Raw genomic sequence first — 23937 nt, forward strand, 5'->3', positions numbered from 1 at the left:
TTCAAAGCCCAGATCGGGCTGACTCCAGCGAGCGTTTAACTACATCTCTCTTCTCTAAGGCAAGTCTGGCAGAAGAAAATATTTTGTTTTGTTCTTTATTTACCATAATACACTGGCATGTCTTGGATTGTTTGTGCTCCAATTAAGTTGCATTTTCCCTGACTGCGGATAGTGTTCACTTGCGGCCAGTTTTAGGGCCGTACCCCTCAGCCAGGGCTCAAGCCCTCTCCCCTAAGATGTCACTATATGTCCTCCTATCCCTCCAGTCTCCTTCCTGTACATCCTTACGGCCTGACCAGGGGCTCCCCTCTATGAGACCCCATCGCAGCACCCCTTCCCCACCATCCCAAGCCCCCAGCAGGGCCACCTGGGTCCCCATGGCCTGGCTGAGCCTCGAGCTGTCCTTGCCAGTTCTGGGAACGCTGCAAGCTCTTCCTGATGCCAGCCAAGCACCAGCCGGACCATGCCTTCCTGCGGCACGTGCCCCTGCGCCGGATTCACCTCTTCACCCTCGTGCAGATACTCTGCCTGGCGGTGCTGTGGATCCTTAAGTCCACCATGGCTGCCATCATCTTCCCTGTCATGGTAAGGGGGCCGCTTCCCCCTCCTGCTCCATGGACTCGTCCTGGGCAGATGTCCACGGGGAGGTCCGTCCTCGGCTTCACCTCCTGGTGGCCTGACTCTCTCAGGGTCACAGAGGCAGGGACAGAACAAGACTGGGGTTGTGAGTCCAGACTAGATGGGGCAGGGAAAATGGAGAAGAGGGAAGGGGAAGAAGGTCTGGGTGGTGGGCAGAACTTGCAGAGACAGCTCAGCACTCCCAGCTCTACCCAGCTGAGGTGGGGCAGCTCAGGGAGAATACAGAAGCCACTCACCCCCCTTCCCACGCACGCACTCTGGGGTGGGATGGAGAAGCTGGGCAAATGCAACAAGGAGACTGAGGTCCCCACTGCTAAAATTCAAGCCAAGTGCAGAAATAGATCTGTGTTCAATATAAATCCTTTCACCACTCAAACTAACTGAATTTGAAAAAGATAAATGAGGAGGGGGAGGACTAAAATCAGAGATCAAGAACTTCAAAGTCCAATGTCGTTAATATAATGTTTGGTGAAGCTGAGGGAAGTACCTGGGAGTTCTTTGACTATTCTTGCAAATTTTATGTGAATGTAAAAGTATTCCAAAACAAAAAGTGAAAAGAAGATAAAAACCAACAATAGGTTGCATCTGGCCCCTAGATAACCCCACCGGAGGGAAGTGGCCCCAGGCCCCTGCTGGGGCGTAGTGGAGCCTGAGAGCTAATGCTCAGGGAAAGCCCTGGGGGGGCCCCAAAGCTGGAGATGGAGCCAAAGTGAGGACACGGAGGTAGAATTTGAAATGGGGCCTCCTGAGAGGGCGCTATGTCAGTCATTTTTTTTCTTTTCTTTTTCCATTTATTTACTTATTTTTATTAAATTGATTGGGGTGATAATGGTTAGTAAAATTACATAGGTTTCAAGTAATTTTATAATAATTTCTATAATACTTCATCTATGTATCGCATTGTGTGTTCACCACCCAGAGTCAGTTCTCCTTCCATCACCATATATTTGACCCCCTCTACCCTCTTCTCCCTCTGGTAACCACTAAACTGTTGTCTGTGAGTTTTTGTTTCTTTGTTTGTCTTGTTCCTTTGCTGCTTCACAACACCAGTTTTATATCCCACATATGAGTGAAGTTACATGGTTCTCGACTTTTTCTGTCTGACTTATTTTGCTTAACATAATAATCTCAAAATCCGTCCTTGTTGTCACAAATGGTAATATTTCATCTTTTCTTATGGCAGAATAGTATTCCACTGTGTAGATGTACCATATCTTCTTTATCCAATCATCTGTTGAAGGACACTTTGGTTGTTTCCATGTCTTGGCCACCGTAAACAATGCTGCAATGAACATCGGAGTACATATATCTTTATGGATAAATTTTTCAGATTCTTGGGGTAGATACCCAGGGGAGGGCTTGTTGGGTCATATGATAATTCTATTCTTAATTTTTTGAGGAATCACCATACTTTTTTCCATAGCAGCGGCACCAGTCTGCATTCCCACCAAGAGTGTATGAGGGTTCCTTTTTCTCTACAGCCTCTCCAACACTTGTTATTGTTTGTCTTGTTGATGATAGCCATTCTGACTGGGGTGAGGTGATAGCTCATTGTGCTTGATTTGCATTTCCCTAATAGCTAGTGAAGTTGAGCATTTTTCATATATCTATTGGCCATTTGTATGTCTCCTTGGAAGAAATGTCTCTTCAGGTCCTCGGCCCATTTTTTAATTGGATTCTTTGGTTTTTTGTTGTTGAGTTGTTCAATGTCCGTGAACAACTCATTAGAGTCACTCAGCACCCAGCGGTGCGTGTATTAACAGCCTACCAGGTGATTTGATGCAAACTCAAGTTTGAGGAGCACTGATTTAAAGGATAACTGTAGTTCTCCAGCCCATGGTCTCCACCTGGATCCCCACCTCAGTTATCACAGGCTTGTCCCTCTGGGTCACTGATAGGCATTGTCACTCGACTGAGGGAAGCCAGAGAGGAACCAAGGTGAGCAGGAGGTGAATAATGGTTTGTGGGAGCTTTGATATGGCTCCAAAGACACTGACCAGAAAAAGTCCCTGAACATGCCTGACTGAGGGAGAAAAACTGTGCCCAAGCTTGGGGCCTTGAGCTGCCGTTTTCTCTGAACTCTTACCACAGATCCTGGGCCTCCTCATTGTCCGAAAGCTGCTGGACCTTATCTTCTCCCAGCACGATCTGGCCTGGATTGACAACATCCTCCCAGAGAAGGAGAAAAAGGAGACGGATAAGAAGAAAAAGAGAAGAAAAGGGGCCCATGAGGACAGTGAAGAGGAGGTAGGGAGGATATGAGGCCCGGGCCTAGTGGGGAGATCAAGAGACCCTCCCTCTCCTTCTACCAAGGTCAGGAATGGGGTGGCTCCTCAGGTGGCCAGCAGCAACCTAGTCCAGGATGAGCTGAGGCTTCTGCTTTTCTTGGTCTGGGTGCTGAGAGCTTATCTGTTTATGTGAATATCTTCAGAATGGGCCAAAGTGAAAGAGCCCCTCCATGCAGGGAAAACTCGACCAAGTCCACTCTTTCCCATTCCTGTGGGCTCTTGAGGCCATAATCAAGAGCAGTGCAGTCCCCTGAGGGAACAGGGCGGAGACTGACTCCATCATGGAGGTGGTTACGAAGACTGACCTCCAAAGAATGGAGCAGGCTGGGGGAGGAATCTGATGGGGGCTCAGCAGTAGACTGGACTTCTGGATGGACTGGAAGCCTGGGGACAAGGTTTGCTTGGTCCTGCCCCTAGGGTACCGGGAGGTGGGGTAAGAGGCACGTGTCCTCACGGAAAGGAGGGTGGCCACATTCCCCAGATGCCTGCAGTTGCCCTGACTGCCCCTCCCTTCTCCCATGTCTCCTCCCCATTCCACCCCCAGAACACTCGGAGTCAACAGACAAGAAACTAGTTTAGAACTTACAGTAAATCACAAAATGTTAGGCAAAAAATTGTCTTGTTCAAGTGCTCATTACAGATGTTGAATCAGTTCGCCAAAAAGGAAGTGATTCACTCACGATGGACCTATAGTTAAATGTCTTAGAGGGAATTAGGAAAACCATTTCTGACTTTGAATCAGATCATTTCCAATAAACTAAGCTGTCCATGACATCTCCTAATCCCATGCCTGGTTCTCATTCTCCCAATTTGACCCAAAACCACAAGTTGTTCTCCTAATGACCTTGCCTTTTGCAGACCAAAGCTGTTCTTAGGCCAATCCTTGCTGACTGATTGGTGGCGATTAAACCATCTTCTGATGGTAGTGAGAGACCAAAACTTCCTTGGTCCTTAATTACTGTCCTCTTCCAGGAAAGGAAGAGGCCCACCATTCATTCACATGTTTTTCATTGATGGTTTAGATTTGCCCAGATAGGTTCTGAGAACAAAGAAACCAAGAATCGAAGTGCCTTTTAAAGACAAATACTTATTCTTTCATTGATTCATTCAATCAATATTTGAGTGGCTACCATGTACCAGGGACTATTCCAGGGTCAGGAAAAGTTATCTCTGGATTACACGATATTTGATGGAAAAACAGGATTCAATTTACACAAATTTATTTTGCACACGTCTTTAAATGGCCGATGTGTGAGGTTCACTCCCAAATGACTGGTTACTGTGACAGTTGAAACTGTTCTGATGAGTAATGTTCCCAGAAGAGGACAGCGGGCTGTGTGATGCCCCTTCATTGGGCCCCAGGGTGTTTGCGGCACACCTTTTTAGTCTGGAATGTAAAGGGGTGGTAGTTTGCACACTGTGGATATATGTGTTTCCCATCTTGGCAAAAAGCCAAAGCTGTTGTATTGGTGGTGTTTATCAGCTTTTCCCACTGTTTCTCTCCAGCCCCAGTTCCCTCCTCCCTCAGTTATAAAGATTCCCATGGAAAGTGTCCAATCAGATCCCCAAAACGATATCCACTGCATTGCCAGTAAGTAAAACACACGGTGTCTCTCCCTTCCTTACTACTAATCCTTTATCTCTTCCTTGAGGAGTATCTGTCTTTAATTCAGAGGATCTAATGGTCTTTGATGTGAAGGACTCCTGTACTAGGCAGAGTTCAAAGAGAATTGGTCCACGAGGACTGGAACTCCAACCAAATGGAAACCCCAAACCAACCCTGCAGACTCCAGTGATCAATCTTCACTTTAGTTTAGGCAAAACCCCTCATTCCTTCCTTTCCCCTGGTGCCCTCAGATGCCTGTGGCACCACCTGGCATTGTTTCAGACCACGTCGATCCAAACATGACCAGCTGAGCCTCCCATGTTTTCTAGTGGTTGTTGAAATGATTGAGAGTTCAAATCTAAGTTGAGTTGTCCTTTAGAGAAACAGGTAGCATTGCATTTGGATTATAAATTAGTCAGAAAGTTCCACTAGTTGGCCTGTGATTCTGTATGAATCACAAGCACCTTCCACCTGCTGAGAAGGAGGCTGTCTGCTGGGGGGATCAGGCATTGCTTATGAAGATGCTGGGGGATTCTGTAGCTGCCTTTACCCACTCCCAGCCTCAGCTCCATATTGGTGGACAGTGCTGTCATGGAGACAACACAGCTTGAGATCCCAACCTGAGTCCAGACCCCATTGTTCCTAATGTAGATCTTGCCACTTTCCTCAAAGACCCAGATTAGGGATCCTGCCAGCCCCCAACGGCCCTTGAAGGGCTTCCCATCACATTCTCCATCAGAGGTACCTCTTTGAGTTTCTCACGCTTCTTCCCCTTCCCATTTGTATAATTCCATACTCCTTTCTCACTCTTTCCTGGCCCTCCCTATACTCCCCCATGCCTAACCTGGCTAAGAGCCCTCTGAGTGAAGGAATAACTGAATCAGAAGCCCCCCATCCCTGTGAGGGCCCTGTGTTCCTCTGTGTAGTGTTGGCCATGGGGATAGAGAATAGGAAACAATGGGCGAGGGAAAGAGGATCTTCTCCAGTATAGTCCTCAAACCTGCTCCACATCTGACATCTTGATTTTCTTGCCAGGAAAGAGATCTTCCAGTTGGAGTTACTCATTCTGATTCTTCCTTCAGTGACTCAGACCTTGACCAAAGGTAACAGCCGTGAGGTGAATTCCTTGGATGTTGGATAAGAGACTAAGAAAAGGCCAGGAAGGTTGAGGGACTAGGCGCTCCGAGACTACTCGGTGTCTCAGTACAAGGCCTTTGTGATCCACGGCAGAGAGAAAGGCTGGCAGGCCTGATTACTGCATGTCCAGTAGCAAATTTGTCCTCTTACTAGCATAATAACATGATCACAACACACAATGGTATTCCACTTTAGAAAAGGGAATTATAAAATATTAGGCAATGTGAAAATTGAAAGTAAATACTGAAAAAAGAAAACAACACAGAGGAAAATTAGACATGACTTAAGTATATATAGTATCGAAAGCTGGGATACATGAATTCTAAGGATCAAAACACCAGGTAATCTAATACTCTGTGGAGTAAAATAACAGCAGGGTTAATTAGCAAAGGTCAGAAAGGCTAGCAAAGAAAGCTAACTAAATAACAAAGATTAAGTGGAGATAAGAACAGTCCAGAAAGGAGTTCAGACCTAGTTTCCAGGAGCCCCCAGGCTGACAGTGTGATTCCCACCTGTTCTAAATGAGAAGCCATCCATGATGAAAGTGGGACTACTTGGTGGTTGAAAATAAGGGGACTCAAAAATCGAAAAGAGCAATTCAGGGGCAAGAACACCGGCCTCAGTTACTACCAGGGAAGATGGTAGGGGCAGCCCTACTCCTACGCTGCACCCTAAACTGAGCAGGAATCACTGTACTGGGTAGGACAAAAAAAGCACAACCTATCCAAAGTCCAGACGTAGATGGTGCTCTCACAAGAGATTTTAGGAAACATGTACGGGATCTTCTGAGTTATAAGTCAGAACTCTAATCCCATGCTAGGGTGAGAAGAAACTTAGCACCAGTACAAGGCTCCCTGAGCGGTGGGCCCAAGACCGCTCTAGCCCAGGAGTGTCACATGTCCACATTACGTCTCTGACTGCCTTCTTATCACCCCTCCCCAACCAAGGCTCGTATGCCCATAAAGTCGCTGATCTTTATATGCAAATGTATTAGGAGAAAGCAGTCTGTCTATCCTGATTTATTTTCATTTTAAAATGGCCTATACTAAATTGAATCTCTAATTGCCTTAATTTCAGTCAGTGGAGAGAGAATTTGGACCATGACAGGGCACGTCCAGAACCCTGTTTGATTATACAAAGCATGGGACAAGATCAGCAATGTAGAAAATTCGGTAACTGGCAACTGCACCTCCGAACTCCACGGGTGTTTTACCAAATCTATGAAAGCAGATGGAAGCAGAGACCACTACATAGCAGGATTCGGTTTCAGTGAAGAAAAAGGCTCAGCCATATGCTATAGTTTAACACAGGTTAAGCATCCGGGATCTACCAGGCCGCATGCTTAATCCCTGGGGATACAGAAAGACAGGCCTGTGAACAAAGACACACAGCGTCTGGTGCCAAGAACAATAGAGCACAGGAAAGAGGAAAGACAGTAGCCCAAGGGAGGGATTTGCCTTATCTGGAACATGAACAGGAGCTTGCCAGATAAAGTGAGGAAGAGAAAAGGGCATTTCAGGCTGTGAGAAAAGGCTGGAAACACCATTTGAAAACACACACGCGTGCGCACACGAAGACAGGGATGGATGGCGCAAACTACAGGTAAACAGGAGTGTGAGCATCAGGAGGCCCTGTCTTGCCATGCTAAGCAGCTTGGATTCTATGAGGTGTGGTCACAAAATACAGTGAACGTTTACATTTTTAAAAAAGTATTACAGTAAAAGACACATTGCCATTAATCCCCCTCAAAATACTCCCCTTCGCTTCAAACACACTTGTCCCATCTTTCTTGCCACTTTCTGAAGCAGTTCTGGAGGTCCTCTTCGTGAGTGTCTAGTTGCGCTGTGGTGGCTGCCTCCATGTCCTGAATTACTTTGGGGGAAGAGCCAGAAGTCACACGGTGCCAGATCCGGTGAATAAGGTGGATGAGGACACACAGTAATGTTTTCATTTGACAGAAATTGCTGTACCAGTGCGATGTGTGACACGGAGTGTTGTCATGATGGAGGATGAAGGAAACACACTCACGAAAGACTTCCAGAACTGCTTCAGAAAGTGGCAAGAACGATGGGATAAACGTGTTCAAAGTGAGGGAGAGTATTTTGAGAGTGATTGATGGCAATGTCTTTTACTGTAATAAATTTGTTTTTATTTAAACATTCACCATATTCTGTGATCATACCATCTATGTTTTGAACACTGGGAAACCATGGAAAAATTTAAGCAGGGGAATCAGAGATTTGTGATCCAGAGAGTTCACTTTGGAAGCAATGTGAGGAATAAGTTAAAACAGGGTGAGACTAGTGATGGCGACAGCTGAAGACCAAGCAGATAGGATACTGCTAGTTCCTATGATATTTTAAGAGTTCATCAGCAAAGAGAACTACTTGCATTAGAGCCCTGCTCTGAGGAATAGCATGAAAAACACCAACCACTCAATAAAGCATGCTTCTCTTTTTCTCATTCAGCATCACCTTGCACTTCAAAATTTCCTGTCCAGCGTCACCTGCTTTCAACTACTCACAGAGCCCCGTGTTCCTGGTGCCACAGATGAAGATAGAAATGGAGTCAGACTGTGACTTCCCAGACATGGACATATATGGAAGAGAAGGGGCCGGCGAGACCACCCTCTAGGACACAGCATTCCCCAGATGGGGCAGAGGTAGGGCATGGTTTAGTCTTCACTGTGAGGGTCTGGGCCACAGCCCTGCACTTCTCTGAGCTTGTTTCCTTATTTACCAGACAGACCGAGTCATTATCCCACTTGATAGAAAAGGAGATGTTGATGAAAAGTATGACTACTAAGGGGCAAAACTCTCACGTTCCCTTTGTAGTTATGAAAACAACTAAAGCTAAATGTTATACCTTATTTTCAAATACAGTCCAGCATTGCAATTATAACATTTCTTTTGAAATGAAAAAATGCTTGACTCCCAAAGCTGTAGTTAAGATAAAGGGGCAATAGTCAATTTTTATTTAAGTGATCAGTTGAGAATTTTTTTAAAGGTTAGATTTTAAAGTGTCTAGATGATCTTGAAAGAACTCTTAAAATACTCATACTTCAATAGAGCAAGGTTGGAAAATGTTTTGCAATTTTGTATATTATGCAATGCTTAAAAGTCCTATCTTTTCTCTCCCTCTCATTCTGTTTGCTAAGGGTTGTATGAAAAGTTTAAACCACCTGCATTTGGGTCTTGCTCTACCAGAAGTTTGACTGGGACTTTCCCAGATTGAAAAGCCTGTTCCCAAAGTCTGTTAATGAAAGAACCAACACATTTGAGTGGATATGCTTTTAAAATAAATTAGTTCTCGTTAGAGTAAAATCGCAAACCACGTTAAAACAAAATGGTCCTTTAATTACTGGTTTTTCATGCCCAGAATCAAATTTCCTGATGCATTTGGCTAGGTCCTTCTTGCAAGTTTTCAATGGCCTCATTCCCAAAGTCAAACTCCCGTTCACATGAGCAGTGCACGTTAGGCAGAGATGTCAAATTCTGGAAGATTAACTTTGCAATATTAGGCTATAGTACTTTAAAGGAATGCTTCGACGCAAGTGGGGTAGATTAAAACCCATTACTCATGAAGCAAACATTTTCCTCATGTAAACTTACGATCAGTCTTTATCTTTGATCCACGATTAACAAACGCAAGCCATGTTTATTTAGCACCTAGTATGTGCCTAATAGCCACAATGCATCTGACATTTACCTTCTCCAAAACTATGGATTTGAATCTTGAGTAAATCATTTAGTAAGAGATACTACATTTACTCAAGATGACAAATGCAGGTGCTTTTTCTTTATTCCTATTTTTTAGAGTAGCACAACAGTTAAATGTCTCTCCAATCCTGAGCCTAGAAGTCACTGGTCCATAGAAAGCTCTCAATCAACTGTTTATTAAATTAAATCTCAGAGCTCCCTTCCAAGGGTTACTGCCAAGAGGTAAAGCTCTAAACCTCTATCACTTCTGATAGCAGAATTACTTAGCTGCTCACTAATCCAGAACCATCACCTGAGTTTAAGTATAAATTCTCTATCTTCATCTGAATCAATACTGGGAAAGCTAACAGTCTACCCTTAGCATTTCAGTTGTAAAACTTGACCAATTTTCAATAGCACTTCGTTCAAATTAAATTGTAGAAATGTTATGGATTCAGGAGTAAATATGCTTGATTAATCAAACAAGCTGGAAAACTACAAAGTTAATTTTTGTTGTTGTAAATTGATCACTGTAATTTTCTCCTTATATGTCATTTATATTTTGTATATACATAAACATTTTAGTTTTGATAGCTTTGACATATTACTTCTCCATGCAGTAGGTTGGTACTTTTTTCCACTTGTAACTACAGTTCAATAAAACTTAATCCTGTCTGCTCATCTTGCTCCATGTTTAATAATTTAGGTCAGTCAGCAGGCATGGCTTATGGACACGAGCTACACCTCACTTACAAAGACATCTCTAGCAAACTATTATCTTCTTTCATCACTAGAAAACTATGAAAAGAATAAAGGCAGCTGGCAAAGGAACAGGAGGGAGTAGGTCAACTCCCCATTGTTCTCTTTTCTCTGTCTGCCTCAAGCTGCCTGGAGCAGGAGCTGCTTCTCCCTGTGTGAAAGCCAAAGTACCCAGTTCTGGTGGGGAATACACAGGGACCTATCCTAGGCTCAAAACGTGCACCACAGATACCTTCTAATGTCAAATCAAACACACCAATTTAAAAAAGTGTGTGTGTTTATGTATGTATGTATGTATGTATGTATGTGTATATATACATACACATTCATTCCGTACGATTCAGAATATATATATATATATATATATATATATATATATATATAGAGAGAGAGAGAGAGAGAGAGAGAGAGAGAGAGAGAGAGAGAGAATACACACACACACACACACAGGGAAAGAGAGAGAGGATGAAATTGGCAAGCACATCAAGTCCTGTGCAAATTAAATAATGTGTAAATTAAATACATGGTTTAGAAAACAGCCAGAACAAGACTAACTACTTAAATGAGTTTTACAGATTAAGGTCCTGCCTTGGCATAACCTGTTGGAACGTAAGATTAAAAGGACTGGTCCGGTTTCTCCACAGCTCTTGAAACCAATTTAAGGCATAGGGTTGGGAGTTACCAAATATAGGAATACGTCAATTACATCCAATGAGGAAAATTAACTATGGTTAGTTCATAACTAAGACAATACATTAGGAGGAAGATAAGGTATTTCAGAAATTCATTCCGTACGATTCAGAATTGTTTTATTAAACAAACAAATGAACAAACAAACAAACAAAATTCATTACTCAAGCTCTTAAAAACCTATCAGGGGAAACCAACAGGCGCTTCAGAGAAAAGCAGGCAGCTACTGACAAGTCTTTGGTGGAAAAGTAAGTTGCATACTCATACAAGCTGCCCTAATGATGATCAAGCCCAAGTTTTATTTTTCAAAAATAGGTTTCAAGATTTACCAAAGAAACCACACAGACACCCCCAACAGTACAAAAATTTAACAATGAAGTTTAAAGATATAGGAAAAACCAAGTATAATAATACACTCAAGTTATTTATAAAATAAGCCTTTCAAGCCTAGAAAACTAAAAAGGGGAGACCTCATGAATGGTAACACACAAAACGGGCTAATCGCATATGGAACAACCCTAGACGTCTTTCCAGTGACTAAGCTATAAAATGACAGCTCAGGATACTATTAACATGTAACTTTTCTTCTGGTTATCAGTCAGTACATACAAAATTAGAGTAAATATTTTTACTCAATTACCATCATTTCTTCCTTTTTACCTTTTCCCTAATTTTCTCTAGCAACAGTTTTCCTTTGGTTTGACCAGTTGAACTCGAAAGGTTTAGAACCTAACATGAGTATCAACTCTTATTGGAATAGCACTTGGGAAATGCGATCCTAGAAAAGGCAAAATGTAACTGAAGTGATCTGACAAAGTTAAGCAGCCATTCTCAGTGTGACAACGACCTCCATGCTAATTAGCTTGACGGCTTCTCTTCAGACTGGGTCACAGGACCCAGCACGATTATGGCATGCTCCCTGGGAGGTGCTGCAGCTACGTGCCCGAACACCCACCCATTTAAGCTTTCAATAAATACAAAGCATCATTTAAAATCATTTCAGTAGAATAAATAAAAAATACTGCATTGCTATTGGCCTGTTTTGCCTCTTGCACTGGCGTAGAGTACTGTTCATGACGGGGGAGACACAACAGTTAATTAGTTGCCACTCCGAGCTCCTTAGGCTTCAGTACATCCCTTTCTTCAAGTCTCAGCACCTTTTTTGCAGCGATAATGGTATTCTTCATTAGCATTGCCACTGTCATGGGACCAACACCCCCAGGGACTGGAGTGATGTAACCAGCTTTCTTTCTGACTCCTATAAAGAAACAAGACAGGCAGATTGCTTTATTTATGACAAAGGAAACGTATGTATTTTAACACATGGAAGAAGCATTCAAAGAAAAAGCAATACTATACATAAGCACCTTTATAAGCCTCGAACTCATACAGAAATCACATCTTATTACTTCAGAGTAAAGGCTTTTGAACATACTAATAAAGTAACATGTATATAATAACCAAAGTTGTTCAATGAATATTTATACATCTAAATAACCTGTAATTTACTAGCCACTTCCCTCCATAGTAAATCAACTTAAAAAGAAACATCTCAGTAGGTTGTGTGCAAGGTATACCTATAATAACAATAAGCATTGCCTCAATTAATATCTGCCAGAAGATTTTTCTTAATTTTACTCTATATGCAATGTTTATTCATATTGTTTACCCAAAACACTAAGCAAAGTAATTTTCTGGAGAGTAAGAAGTAAGTTTTTTTTTAACTCAATCTTAAAGGAAAAATACTTAGCTGCCTAGGCTCAGGTCTGACTATTTAATATAAACAGAAAGCTAGAAATAGAATTATCACCATAAAATTCAAATAAATGTGATACTTTAAGAACTGACAGGAGAAATCTATCAAATTCCAAAATTTCAAGTATATGGCTTTTACCTGGACTATTTTAACATTCTGGGTCTGGGATCTCTCCTCTCAGTGTGAAAATGAGAAATCTGTAACACTTTTTAGGAGACTCAATGGTTTAGGAAAATCACTTCATTAAATTTTCAGACTTGTTAAAAGTCTTATAGTTGTTTTAATTATAAAATAACCCTAAAAAAAACTTCCCTGAAAAATTTATACCTGGTCTCCATAATTTTATGATACAAACAAAATAATTCTAGAATGTCCATAATTTTAAAAAAGATTTACCTCAATTCTTGTGGAAAGCATTTTAAATGGTGTTATTTAAATGGTATAAGTTTGACAGTTAAAGTAAATGATTGGTCCTAAATGTCCATTAAAGGTAGTATTTATTTATTTTATATTTAAAAGAAATTAGACCATTTACCTTCAAAATCCACATCTCCAACCAACTTGGGTTTAGCCGTGATGGGATCTTGAATTCTATTTATTCCCACATCAATAACGGCTGCGCCTTCCTTGATCATATCCGCTGTGATCAGATTTGGAATTCCTGGAAACGGAAACAGAAATGATCAATTTAGTACTGAAAGGAAGATCCCACCTGTCAGATTCTTATCTAATTTTACTTTCAAGAAACCTAAAAGATCTAATTAGCTTGTTTTATAAAAACCTATAGAAACTATTAACCAAAGTTTTTAACATTTAAACTTCATATAGTAAATAGAACTCTTTTAAGGCTGTAGAAATAACATTCATTCATCAAGTCTATAATGGAATGCCAGAAACCACTATTCCAACAACAAACAACTCTTCTCCTCTTTGTAAGTAGCTCACAGTGTCCATTCCAGAGCAGTGAGGAATGCAATGGCAGTGAGGCGGGCAAATTCTAAGATAAGAGGTTCATCCTTTCAGGTGACATCCTCCCGTCCCTGGTGTTCTTACCTGCAGCAGAGACCACAATATCTGCAAGAATTGTATGTTTCTTCAGCTGCTCTTTGGGGGTGTATCGGTGAGATATTGTAACAGTGGCATCACCTATGAGTTAAAAAGTAGATGTCTTGATTTCTGAATCAAAGCTGGGGCTGGGCTATGTTTCAACTAGGCAAACCATTGTAGAAATTCAACATCTCTGAAAAAATAATTGACTAAATTCATGTGCCATATTTTTGGGACAGCCAATTATCATTTTTGAAAAAAATGAATACTTGATTTCTTGTAACTTTTACCTGTTGGTCCTAGCTGGGTACCCTTTGGAGTCATATATAATTAGATTTAGTCTTTATCCTAATTAACAGTTTTTCAAGAATTTGACCTTTTCTAAACAAAATGTCGCTAGAATTATCCAGTCTTTTTAAAGAAGTATGCTGGAAGATACCTGGAAATATTTTATTTTGCCATTGTTTCTGATATAATCATGTAGGGTCATATTATGATAATCATATACGATAACTCTGATTCAAGGCTTTTTCTGAAATTAACAGAATTTGACAAACTGACACTACAGTCACATCATTTCAATCCTTCGCAGTGGTCTTAAGATTTTTTTTCTACCAAATGACATAGAACAGGATACTAACTTTAAATAAGAATTGCTTCTTAGCTCCAACTATCAAAGCCATAACTGAAAATTTCTAAGTGCCTAACCATGCTTATACTCAAAGTTAACACATTCAGAAATCCACAGGACAGCCTCTGAAAGCTCTCACATAAGAAAGAGGACACTCCTCCAAAAGCAATTTCCTTACCTCCAGGACGTTCGTGTGCCCCATCTGTGTGTAGCAGCATTGCAATAGGCATTCCAACATTTTTTGACCGTCCAGCTACAACCACATTCTTCCCTAGGGTTGGAATGCCTAGGAAAAAATACACAGGAAAAGCAGTGCCAGACTGTCTTAGGACGGGAAGCAAAGGAACAGGAAGGCAGATGGCCTAGGACACAAATCTAATTGTGATAATGAAAGAAGTCGCTAAGCGTATGGCCTCCTCAGTCAGTTGGCCCTATGACATAGTGAAGGCTCAAAGAAAACATTTTGTAAGCTACAAAATGTTACATGAAAATGTTACATGAATGTGCACCATCATCGCTATTCAAGCTTAAGTTTCCTTCACTGAGGCTTCTGGATTAAATAACAAAAATAATCATAAGCAACTACTCTGGGAGTAGGACTAGAGGCCATGGGGTGGGAGTTTCCACTCTTTGCTGCTATGAATTTTCACCATGTGCAAGTACTACTTTTAAAATACTAACACAGACATACAATTACGGGATATACCTACCAGTTCGCTTAATTATCTCCCACACACCCCACGGAGTAGCCGGTAACATGGAATACTGGTCCAAACACATTCGCCCTACGTTAATCACATGAAAGCCATCAACATCCTTGTCTGGAGAAACAGCATTGCAGATCTTTCTCTCATCGATGTGCTCTGAAAAAGAAATCAGAGCAGGGGCCTTAAGTCACTGTTGTGTAGCTGGCACTTCTCGACTCCGGCTCATCTGATTTATTGCACGGGCCCGTTCTCCTTCTACAGTTTGCCTCTACTTGCCTCCACAATTTACTTCTTCCATCTGCACAGAAGGAACACATATCAACCAAAGCCAAATGCTAATATGAAAGCCAACGTTCTCTTCCCTGCAATAACTGCTGCCGTGCACTGTCCTTTCCTGTCAAGATCTCAATAGCAAATCAAGGAGTAAGTTGTATTCTGATGTGGGGGAGGAAAAATGATTTTTCCTCCTACCTTTCTCAACTCTTCTGACTGGGCTAATAATCAAATTAACATGAAACAGCTTAACAGGAGAGAACAACCAAAATTATTACATATGTATATGGGGGTGGGGGGGTCCATAAAAATGAGACCCAGGACAGACTAGGCAGTTAAGACTTCTATGCCATCTTGATCTAAGGAGAAGGGGTTTTTGTTTGGGGACTTCAAAGGGCAGCAAGTCAATTCACATGGAGATAGAAAAACAAGTGTCTGGTAAATAAATGTTTGCTGGGCCATTTTTAACAATGGGACACAGGGAGAACTTTGACCAAAGGGCCTTGCTAGGTTCCTCCCTGTCTGTCATACCCAGTTCATATTAAACCATAGTTATCTACAATGATAGCTCCCTTCCTGGAGCAGGTCCTCTATCTAAATTCTTTTAGGCCATTAGGGGGAAGGTCAAAGGTTTTCCCTGAGGCTTTTGTTTCTTAATAACCAGCTTAAAGTAATCAATATCCAAAAAGGCATATTTTTAGGGTGGCCAACTGCTTCCTCTCCCTCAGTAGGTCTGTCCCATATCTAATGAAATATTCAGTCTCTTGAGTTTCCCTCCCCTTTAAGTCAAATTCATACGAGGGGCCAGCTGTATAAAGTAACCAAGTCTGTCCACTCCTCAGAAATTTTAAATGGTGGCGCCCAGAACTCACCTGGAAGAGGCAGCTGAACAAGGAGGCCGTCTACATTATCATCATTATTTAGTTTATGGATTAAGTTCAACACTTCTTCCTCTGAAACTGAAGCTGGTTTCACAATTGTCTCACTGTTGATTCCTATTAAGAAAATTTCAAGGTTAAAAAACATTGAAGCATTTCACGAGCAATGCTATAATATGTTGCCTGCCACAGTCTTCTACCTTTGAAGTTTTCTATTATCACACCCACCCTGGTAGCTGAAAAGCTTGAATTGGCTCAAAAAACAGCCTAAAACAGTAACTTCACAAATACAGACACTAGAGAACGCTGGCTTGCCATGTTCTTTTTTAAAGATTTTTATTAAAAATATACTTAACATATAATATTGTATTAGTTTCAGGGGTACACCATGGTTATTCAACATTTATATAACTGAAGTGATAACCATGCAACATTTTCTGTACATATTCTATGTAATCCTCATTAACCTCCTTTATGGGCAGGAGACTGAGGCACAGCAAAATGGGAACAAAAGCCAGCTAGTGACGAAGCCTATCTTTCCAGTTCCAAAGTCCCTGTTCTTTCCACTGCACCATGGTACCTCCCAATGTCTTAGAAAGCCATGGTTTGCTATAGAGGTTCTAAAGGTTCTCAATGAAAAGGGCAGGAGGTGTCAATCCCCAGTAATACAGAATAGAGTGCACCAAAGACTCAGAATCCAGTAACAATGCCCAGCCATGCCAGTGCTGTCCCAGCCCTTCAGCAGGGCAGGGCACCTGGCGCTCGGACTACTGACCCACAGAAAGCCCACCCACTTCTGGTCTACACAGAGTCCATGGCAGACCGACACCTAGAACACAAACCTCCCCTCGCCCAGGTCCACGCTTTCTGCATTCAAAACTCCAACTACTTCTAACCTGCAGAATGTCATTGGCCTTCGAACCAATTGGTGAGGAAATCGCAGCTACTTCCCAGAAGTCATTCATTTCCTTCAAATCTGACTGTGTCCTAGGCTACATCACTGAGGGCTCCTCCATCGTCCCCCCCAACACTCTGTTGCCTTAAACCTCACGTACCCACACGCCTCAGTCACAGACGCTCAGCATCATGCTTAAAGCAGATGTCGGCTGTGCCCAAGGCCTCCTGTCCCACGTCAAGACTAAGAATGGCAGGCAAAGATCAGATAAACTAAGAATTTAGCTTACTTTTCAGAAGACACCAAGAATACCAATCCTTTTCCTTCTGTCCTAGTCCATAAGCCTCCCAACTGATACAGCCTGATTTCATTATGACAAAGTTTTGGCTACAGTTCAATCACATTAGCCTCCTCTGCTTGGGTTTCTAATCAGAAAAACAGGAAGAATAAATTATAGTGGAGTTGGCCTGGGATCTGAGAGTGACACATACCCACATCTGCAGCGGCCCTGGTTTTGTTGAGGACATAGGAGTGACTTGCAGGATTCTCACCAACCAGAACCACGCTCAGATGCGGCCGTTTGTTGCCGGATCCCACCCACTCATCCACTTCCTGCCGCACTTCCTGCTTGATCTGCTGGGCAAGTTTTTTTCCCGAAATAACAACAGCTTCATTTCTGCAGCAGACAGAAGTCACAAAACCAAATACTAACTTAAATTATTGTAAAAAGTGAAAAATCAGACTACAAAAAAAGTGTTATTAAATACCCAAAAGTTGGGGTGTTAGGGAGGGGAATTGGAGGAAGGTGGTCAAAAAGTACGAACGTCCAGTTAGAAGATAAATAAGTACCAGGAATGTAATGTACAACGTGATGACCCTAGCCAACACTGCTGTATGATACACAGAAAGTCATTAAGAGAGTGGGTCCTAAGAGTTCTCATCACAAGAAATTTTCTCTTATTTTTATTGGATCTTTATGAGATGAAAGATGTTAATTAAACCTATTGTGGTAATCATTTCACAATATATGTAAATCAAACCATCATACTGTACACTTTGTGTCCTCAGTGTCATGAGGAATGCTCCAACCTCAAAACCAATGAAACATACAATTGTTTGAAACATTGAAACAATCTATTCCGCCTTGTGGCACATATTTGGTTCACAAAGATAATATGTATCATGGTACTGGATGTCTTGTATGGTCAGATATGATTACTTCTCAAGGCCTGTGAATTTAAATGGAATTTAAACGTTTTAACAGTCTTTAAACCTTCAATGCCTGCTTTTTACTTGCATTACAATGAAATACCTACTTTAAACCAAATTTCAATGTCTTAGATATAATGCTGTAATTTTATATCTAACCCTTATATTAATCTGTATTTGCATCTTGTGAGGTATTAAGAAGATAGCATAATTTTATAGCAAACCAAATACTTTTACCCAGATTTTATGTAATGATACTAGCACAGCACAAAGTAATAAAAGCATTTTATGTACACCCATGGCACATTAAGGAATTGCAAACATGTTAATATTTACAAATTCATTTCAGAATTAGAGTTGAAGGAGACTTCATCACAAGGGCTTTGTTGATACAAATACCCATGGCAACATTCCTTATCTATATAGTACCAGGAACAACCGCCCCAGGCCAGAAATACATGTCCAACCCTAGGAAACTATAGAGTGAAAGACTACTTACAGAAGGCTTAGGACACTCACTTATGTTGAATGAAATAACATATATAAAGCTCCAAACAGCTATATATTCAATAAAAATCAATTTCTTACTCTCTTTTGTTGGTTAGATTTATATCTACATATACATACACATGTATCCTTAATACATATATTTTACACATACATACATATGTATGCTTAACATGCAGGAGATATATTTTATACATTCATAAGGAAAAAACTGTATTAAAATTGTAATACTCAATATATAACAACAAAAAATGAATACAAGTCACGTTTGACTTCTGCAATTACAAGAGGTGCTCAAAGTTGTTACCATCAGCATCCAGATACTTCTGATTACAGCGAACTATTGCTTGAGCAACGTTGACCAAAGTGACCACTTGTATACATTTTTTTGGCATTCCTGATATATATATATAGTGTGTGTGTGAGAGTGTGCGTGAATATATATAATATATATATTCAGTGAGGAGGATTTAGCTTGCAATTCATTAAAAAGTTCCTTTTGAATGCAATAAACTTGGAGAAAATGGTAGCAGCACATTTGGGCTCAGAATGACACTAAAATTAAGGACACAGAGTTCTGGGAAAATTCAGTGTTCCAAGTCGCAAAGGCAGGTTCTGGATGTTATGCCAATTTTCTTTAAAAAGGAAAAAAATCTCAAAAGTAACAAGTATCAAAAAAAAGCGCCACAATGCACTGTGCCTGAATAGCTCTCATAATGTAATTATTTTAGACTTCCTCTGCATACCACACAACTCTGTAAAATGTGTATGAAACACAGTCCTGTGAGTGAGTTATTACCTAATTTCCCATCATCCCTTTTGCCAAAAGGCAGAAAAAGTAACTACTACCCCAAAACAAACAGAAACACAGACTTAGCTCAGTCCCACAGGAATCCAAAATGTATTAGCTAATAGTTATTTTTAATTAAATGCTCTCACTGATGTGTTTAGAAAATTTTCCATTAAGATTATGAACTAGAAAGAAGTCAAGAGGATTGTTCAAGTAAAATTCAAAACTAAAATCCAAGTCAGTAACATCTTCACTTTTCTCCCTTTTTTTAAAGATTTTATTGGGGAACAGTGTGTACTTCCAGGACTTTTTTCCAAGTCAAATTGTTGTCCTTTCAATCTTAGTTGTGGAGGGTGCCGTTCAGCTTCGAGGAATCGAACTGGCACCCTTGTGGTTGAGAGGACGTGCTCTAACCAACTGAGCCATCTGAGAGCTCAGCTCACTTTTCTCCTGATGCAATAGCTTACAGTACTGTAATTTTCCATGAAAAATTAACATCGGGTGCATTTTACAATTCATGTTATTTTAAAAAGAGTTCTGTTATCCACTAATTAATGGAAGCAGATACCAGTAAAGGAAGACACACAGGGGAATGGTACTAATATCTGTTAAGTACTAGTAGGTGGTTTTCATGCTCTCAGTTACCTTGGGGCTATCATAATAACCCTGTTACTCAGAAGGGGAAACTGAGGACAGTGGAAATAAGATACAAATACAAATCTCTGCTTCCAAATTCCATTTTTCCCTGTACCCCACTGTCTCCTAGGCTACAGTACTCTAAGGGCGGGTTGATGTTCCTGAAACCCTCACACCACCACCCTCCAAAAAAGGAATACATGTAAACTCATATTTAAAAATAAAAATTTTTGTTTTACCAGCCAACAGTAATCAAAGCAATACAACAGAACGGTGAATACCAAACATAGTACTGCCCTCCGAGGTGTGGAAGTCTACTTATTCATTCAGAAAAGCAAGTGAAAGGAGGGCAGTTGTTACTGCAGAGTAAGCCAACTGGTCCAGTACTTGAAGTAATGAATTAGAGGATCTTTATAAATCTCTTTTCAGTCATGAAAGCCACAGGCACACGGGGCCAGTACTCAGGAAGGCGGGAAGTGGGAGAACCGTTTAGTAATGAGAGATGGGGCTGGAAAGGCAGGTCAGGCTCAGACCAAGAAAAGCCTTGAGTGCCCCCTCCCAGGTCTTCTTTCAAGAGCGCATATATCCGCATTCTGTGCTTCAAAGCCACCTTGGCAATGTATCTAAAAACATTTTTAGAATGAGTGGAAATTACACATGTGTTCTGCCCCCTGAATGCTAGGTGAGTTCCATTAAAGAACAGTTTTTATCATCCCTGAATTTGCACAGCCTAGCCCAGTGCCTGGACGAAAGAAGGGGCTGCTGTTACAAGGCTTAGGTCTCTGGCGATGCAAAGGCTCTAAAGATTTAAGGGAGAGTGCACAGACTTAGGGAGAGAAACCACAGCGCCCCCTCCGCTCCCTCCCCCCGCCCAAAGACTTCAACCTAGATTTAAAAATGAGAGTTTGAGGTCCAGAAAGATGAGGAAAAACCTATTACCTACCCAGGTAAACTCAACTTCCCTTCTCCTCTCGGGTATTTATCACCTGAATTTACTCAGCCTGGCACTGACCAGCTGAGTGGGCTGCAGTCAAAGCCCTAGTGACCAGAGCAAATTTATTCTCGTGGGAGGGAAATGGGCAGCGTTAAGAGCAGCGCGAGTCACACTTACCTGGAGGAGGAGGGAAGCGCGGGTACCACGGGAGCAAGCGGCCTCAGGGATTTCATCAGACTGCACCAACCCCCTCCGCCGCTAGGGTCCCGGGAAGGGACCGCTCGCTGAAGGCTGCTCATTCAGAACCCTGTCCGCGCTCACCAAAGCTTCTCAGCTTTCTTCAAGACCACTCAGCATCACCGCCAAGGGCGGCTGGCGGGTTCTGGCCGGTGACCTCCGTTTGTTCCCGTAAATCGGGGCACCTCAGAGCCCGCCAGTGCCTTTGCTGGGTACCCGTCCCGCCCGCGGACTGGTCACGGCAAAGGGACACGCCGCGAGCCTGAAGGAGACCGGCTCCCTCCGAAAGGAGGGCTCCAGGTAACAGCCCACCCCGTTGAGCGAGCGCCCCGGTCCCCGGCTGCGGCCGCGCTGGGCTGCCACGTCGCCCCGCCACACCCTTCCCGGTGGCCACCACCGCCCGGGACGGAGATGCTCAGGGAAGAAGTCCCTCGGCTCCCTCCGGAGCCCAGGCGGCCCCCCGCGCTCGGTTGCCCTTGGTTTCGGCGCTGACCCAGCTCCCGACCCTCTTACCGAACTGCCGAGAGGTGGAAGGGACGATGGCGGAGGCGGCAGTTCTGGGCGGGCCGAAGCAGCCGGGTGGCCAGCGTGGACACGAGAGAGGCAGCAGCCATTGCCCACGCGGGTGTCGGTGCCTGGAGAGAAACGCGGGCGCGGGCCGCGCGATTATACGGCTGGCGCGTGTCAGGCCCCGCCTCCCGCCGGCACCCATTAGTCCCTGTCCGGTAAAGCCCGGCTTGTGATTGGAGCAAGGAGAGCCCGGAGCGGGGCCCTGGAAGGCTCGCAAGCCTCGGTAGCACGCGGTGATTGGCTGCGGAAGGCAAGCCCCTGCCAGACGCAGTTGGTGGTGCCCAAGCCAACACTAGCGTTTGTTCATTCATTGCTTGAACAAATATCTGAGCGCCTTCTGTGTGCAAGGCTCTGTAAAGAGCGTATGAAAAGATAGATAAAATACCAGCTAATACATGTAGACGAATGATGGAGTTAGAAAACAACTATTTGGCAAACCATAGTAAAAATTGATTCAGAATCATCAATGGATGTCAAAACAACTGGGTGAAGTTGGATTTGGAACAAGATATTCTCATAGAGGATTCCCAGATCCTGAAAGTAAAAATACAAGACGCCCAATTAAATTTGAATTTTAGATAATTTGGGAGGAGAGTCGTACTTACACTAAAAAAAGTTTTCGTTGGTTATGTGAAATTCAAATTAAATTGGGCTTCCTGTATTTTATCTGGCTGCCCTATTTGCGTAGTCTCAAAGTATCTCTTCCACAAAATTCGTACTAATAGAAACGGTAAATTTACAGCCGAAAAACCTGACAGCTATCACCTTAAACACGTGATCAAAGTTAACACCACCAGTAATGGGACACACACATTGTGTGTCCCGAGATATGACGCATTGGACACACCACTTCAGAACCCTTAACAAGTCTGAAAATCGAATGAAGTGGTTATCCTACACGATTGAGTCCCCTAAAAAAATGTTACTGATTTTCCATTTACACATTGAGAGAAGAGATGACAGACCTGAAATGTTAAAACAATCCAGGAAAAGGCCATATTCCTGTAATTTTGAAATATTCTAATGGATCATAATTTAGTCTTGAGGAAATATCAGACTGTCGCTAGAGGCTCACGGGGATGTCCAAGAGAGGACTCAACCCGGAGCAGGGGTGACCAGCTTCTTGTCTTCAGCAGGAGAAAGAACTCAAGAGGGAGACAGATGCGGGAAAGCACAGGAACTTTATTGAAAGTACACAGTTGGGAGGGAAGTGCTGGCGAACTCAGAGATTAAGATCCGCGGAGGAAATCCTGACCAGGGTTATTTATACCTCTCTGGAAGCAGGTTTTGGTGAAGTCCCATTGACAGGCTCATCAGTTCCCTCCCAGTAGGTGGGATCCTTAGTTCCCCGCTCTTTTTTCCTTATTTGGCTCCTCTGGAACTGTCACAGCGTCAGATGCATGCCGGGTGTCGTAGTAACTGCAACGTAAATAAGATTATAACAACATAATTAGCTAAAGGTCACGTCTGGGTGGGGGATTAGCCTTGCTGGGTGAAACTGGTTCTTGTTCTTCTCCAGCTGCAGGTACAGGCACTGACTGCTTGTATAACCAGTGAGGTTCCTCACGTGGTATCCTGGAGGGGGTTGTCAATTTTCCAGGACATCTATCCTGCCTCAAGAGAAGCCCAAATTGAGAGCTGTTCTACAAGAAAAGTAGCCTGTACTCTTTGAAAATGTCAGTCATGAGAGACAAAGAATGAGGAAATGTTTTAGATTGAAGGAGTCTAGACGTGACAATTAAATGCAATGTATGATTTCTGAATCAAAAATTGTTTTTTTTTTTTCTCTTTTACTGTTTTTCTCTCTGTCTTTTGCTATAAAGGACATTATAGGACAATTGGCAAAATATTGATAAGGTCTGTAGAACAGCTAATAGCATGGTATTGTCAACAAAAAACATCCAGCCTAAGAGAAAGCCTATAAGAGTTTATTTGAGCCAAACGGACGACAATTGCCGGGAAGCAGTCTCAAGGGATTTAGAAAATGCTCTGGAAAACGTCGGTTTTGCAATTTATTTTATACATTAGAATCAAAGGAGGAGGGTTACAT

At 42.3% G+C, this 23937-nt stretch overlaps 2 protein-coding genes across 8 annotated transcripts in view; one reads left to right on the top strand and one right to left on the bottom strand.

Moving 5' to 3' along the window:
- The window catches only part of SLC4A5 (solute carrier family 4 member 5), an 84896-nt gene extending 74847 nt beyond the window's left edge, over positions 1-10049 (top strand). For 2 of the 6 annotated variants that reach the window (XM_074332192.2, XM_074332196.2), the window contains 4 exons: positions 412-585; positions 2731-2886; positions 5569-5636; positions 8139-10049. In XM_074332192.2, coding sequence (XP_074188293.2) covers positions 412-585; positions 2731-2886; positions 5569-5636; positions 8139-8304 — 564 coding nt within the window. In that variant the 3' untranslated portion in view covers positions 8305-10049. Of the gene's footprint in view, positions 1-411; positions 586-2730; positions 2887-4433; positions 4519-5568; positions 5637-8138 lie in introns of all 6 variants that reach the window. The other 4 variants (XM_074332194.2, XM_074332195.2, XM_074332193.2 and 1 more) reach the window with 3 other exon arrangements.
- An 870-nt stretch (positions 10050-10919) lies between these two features.
- Positions 10920-21988, bottom strand: MTHFD2 (methylenetetrahydrofolate dehydrogenase (NADP+ dependent) 2, methenyltetrahydrofolate cyclohydrolase). Of its 2 annotated transcripts, XM_019750340.3 has the most exons (8): positions 21831-21988; positions 17496-17680; positions 16104-16226; positions 14962-15114; positions 14430-14537; positions 13627-13719; positions 13109-13234; positions 10920-12075 (listed from the first exon to the last, which is right to left on the bottom strand). In XM_019750340.3, exons 1-8 carry the CDS (start codon positions 21929-21931, stop codon positions 11912-11914), a joined length of 1053 nt encoding a protein of 350 aa, XP_019605899.1. In that variant the 5' UTR covers positions 21932-21988; the 3' UTR covers positions 10920-11911. The 2 variants fall into 2 exon arrangements, with proteins under 2 accessions (XP_019605899.1, XP_074188292.1); XM_074332191.2 differs by lacking the exons at positions 17496-17680; positions 21831-21988 and adding an exon at positions 17294-17429 and having other exon boundaries at positions 11776-12075.
- Between the last annotated feature and the right edge of the window lie 1949 nt (positions 21989-23937).

Source organism: Rhinolophus sinicus, chromosome 2 (assembly GCF_057876585.1).
Source record: "Rhinolophus sinicus isolate RSI-liver-muscle chromosome 2, RSI-T2T, whole genome shotgun sequence".
In the NCBI taxonomy this organism is placed as follows: Eukaryota; Metazoa; Chordata; class Mammalia; order Chiroptera; family Rhinolophidae; genus Rhinolophus; species Rhinolophus sinicus.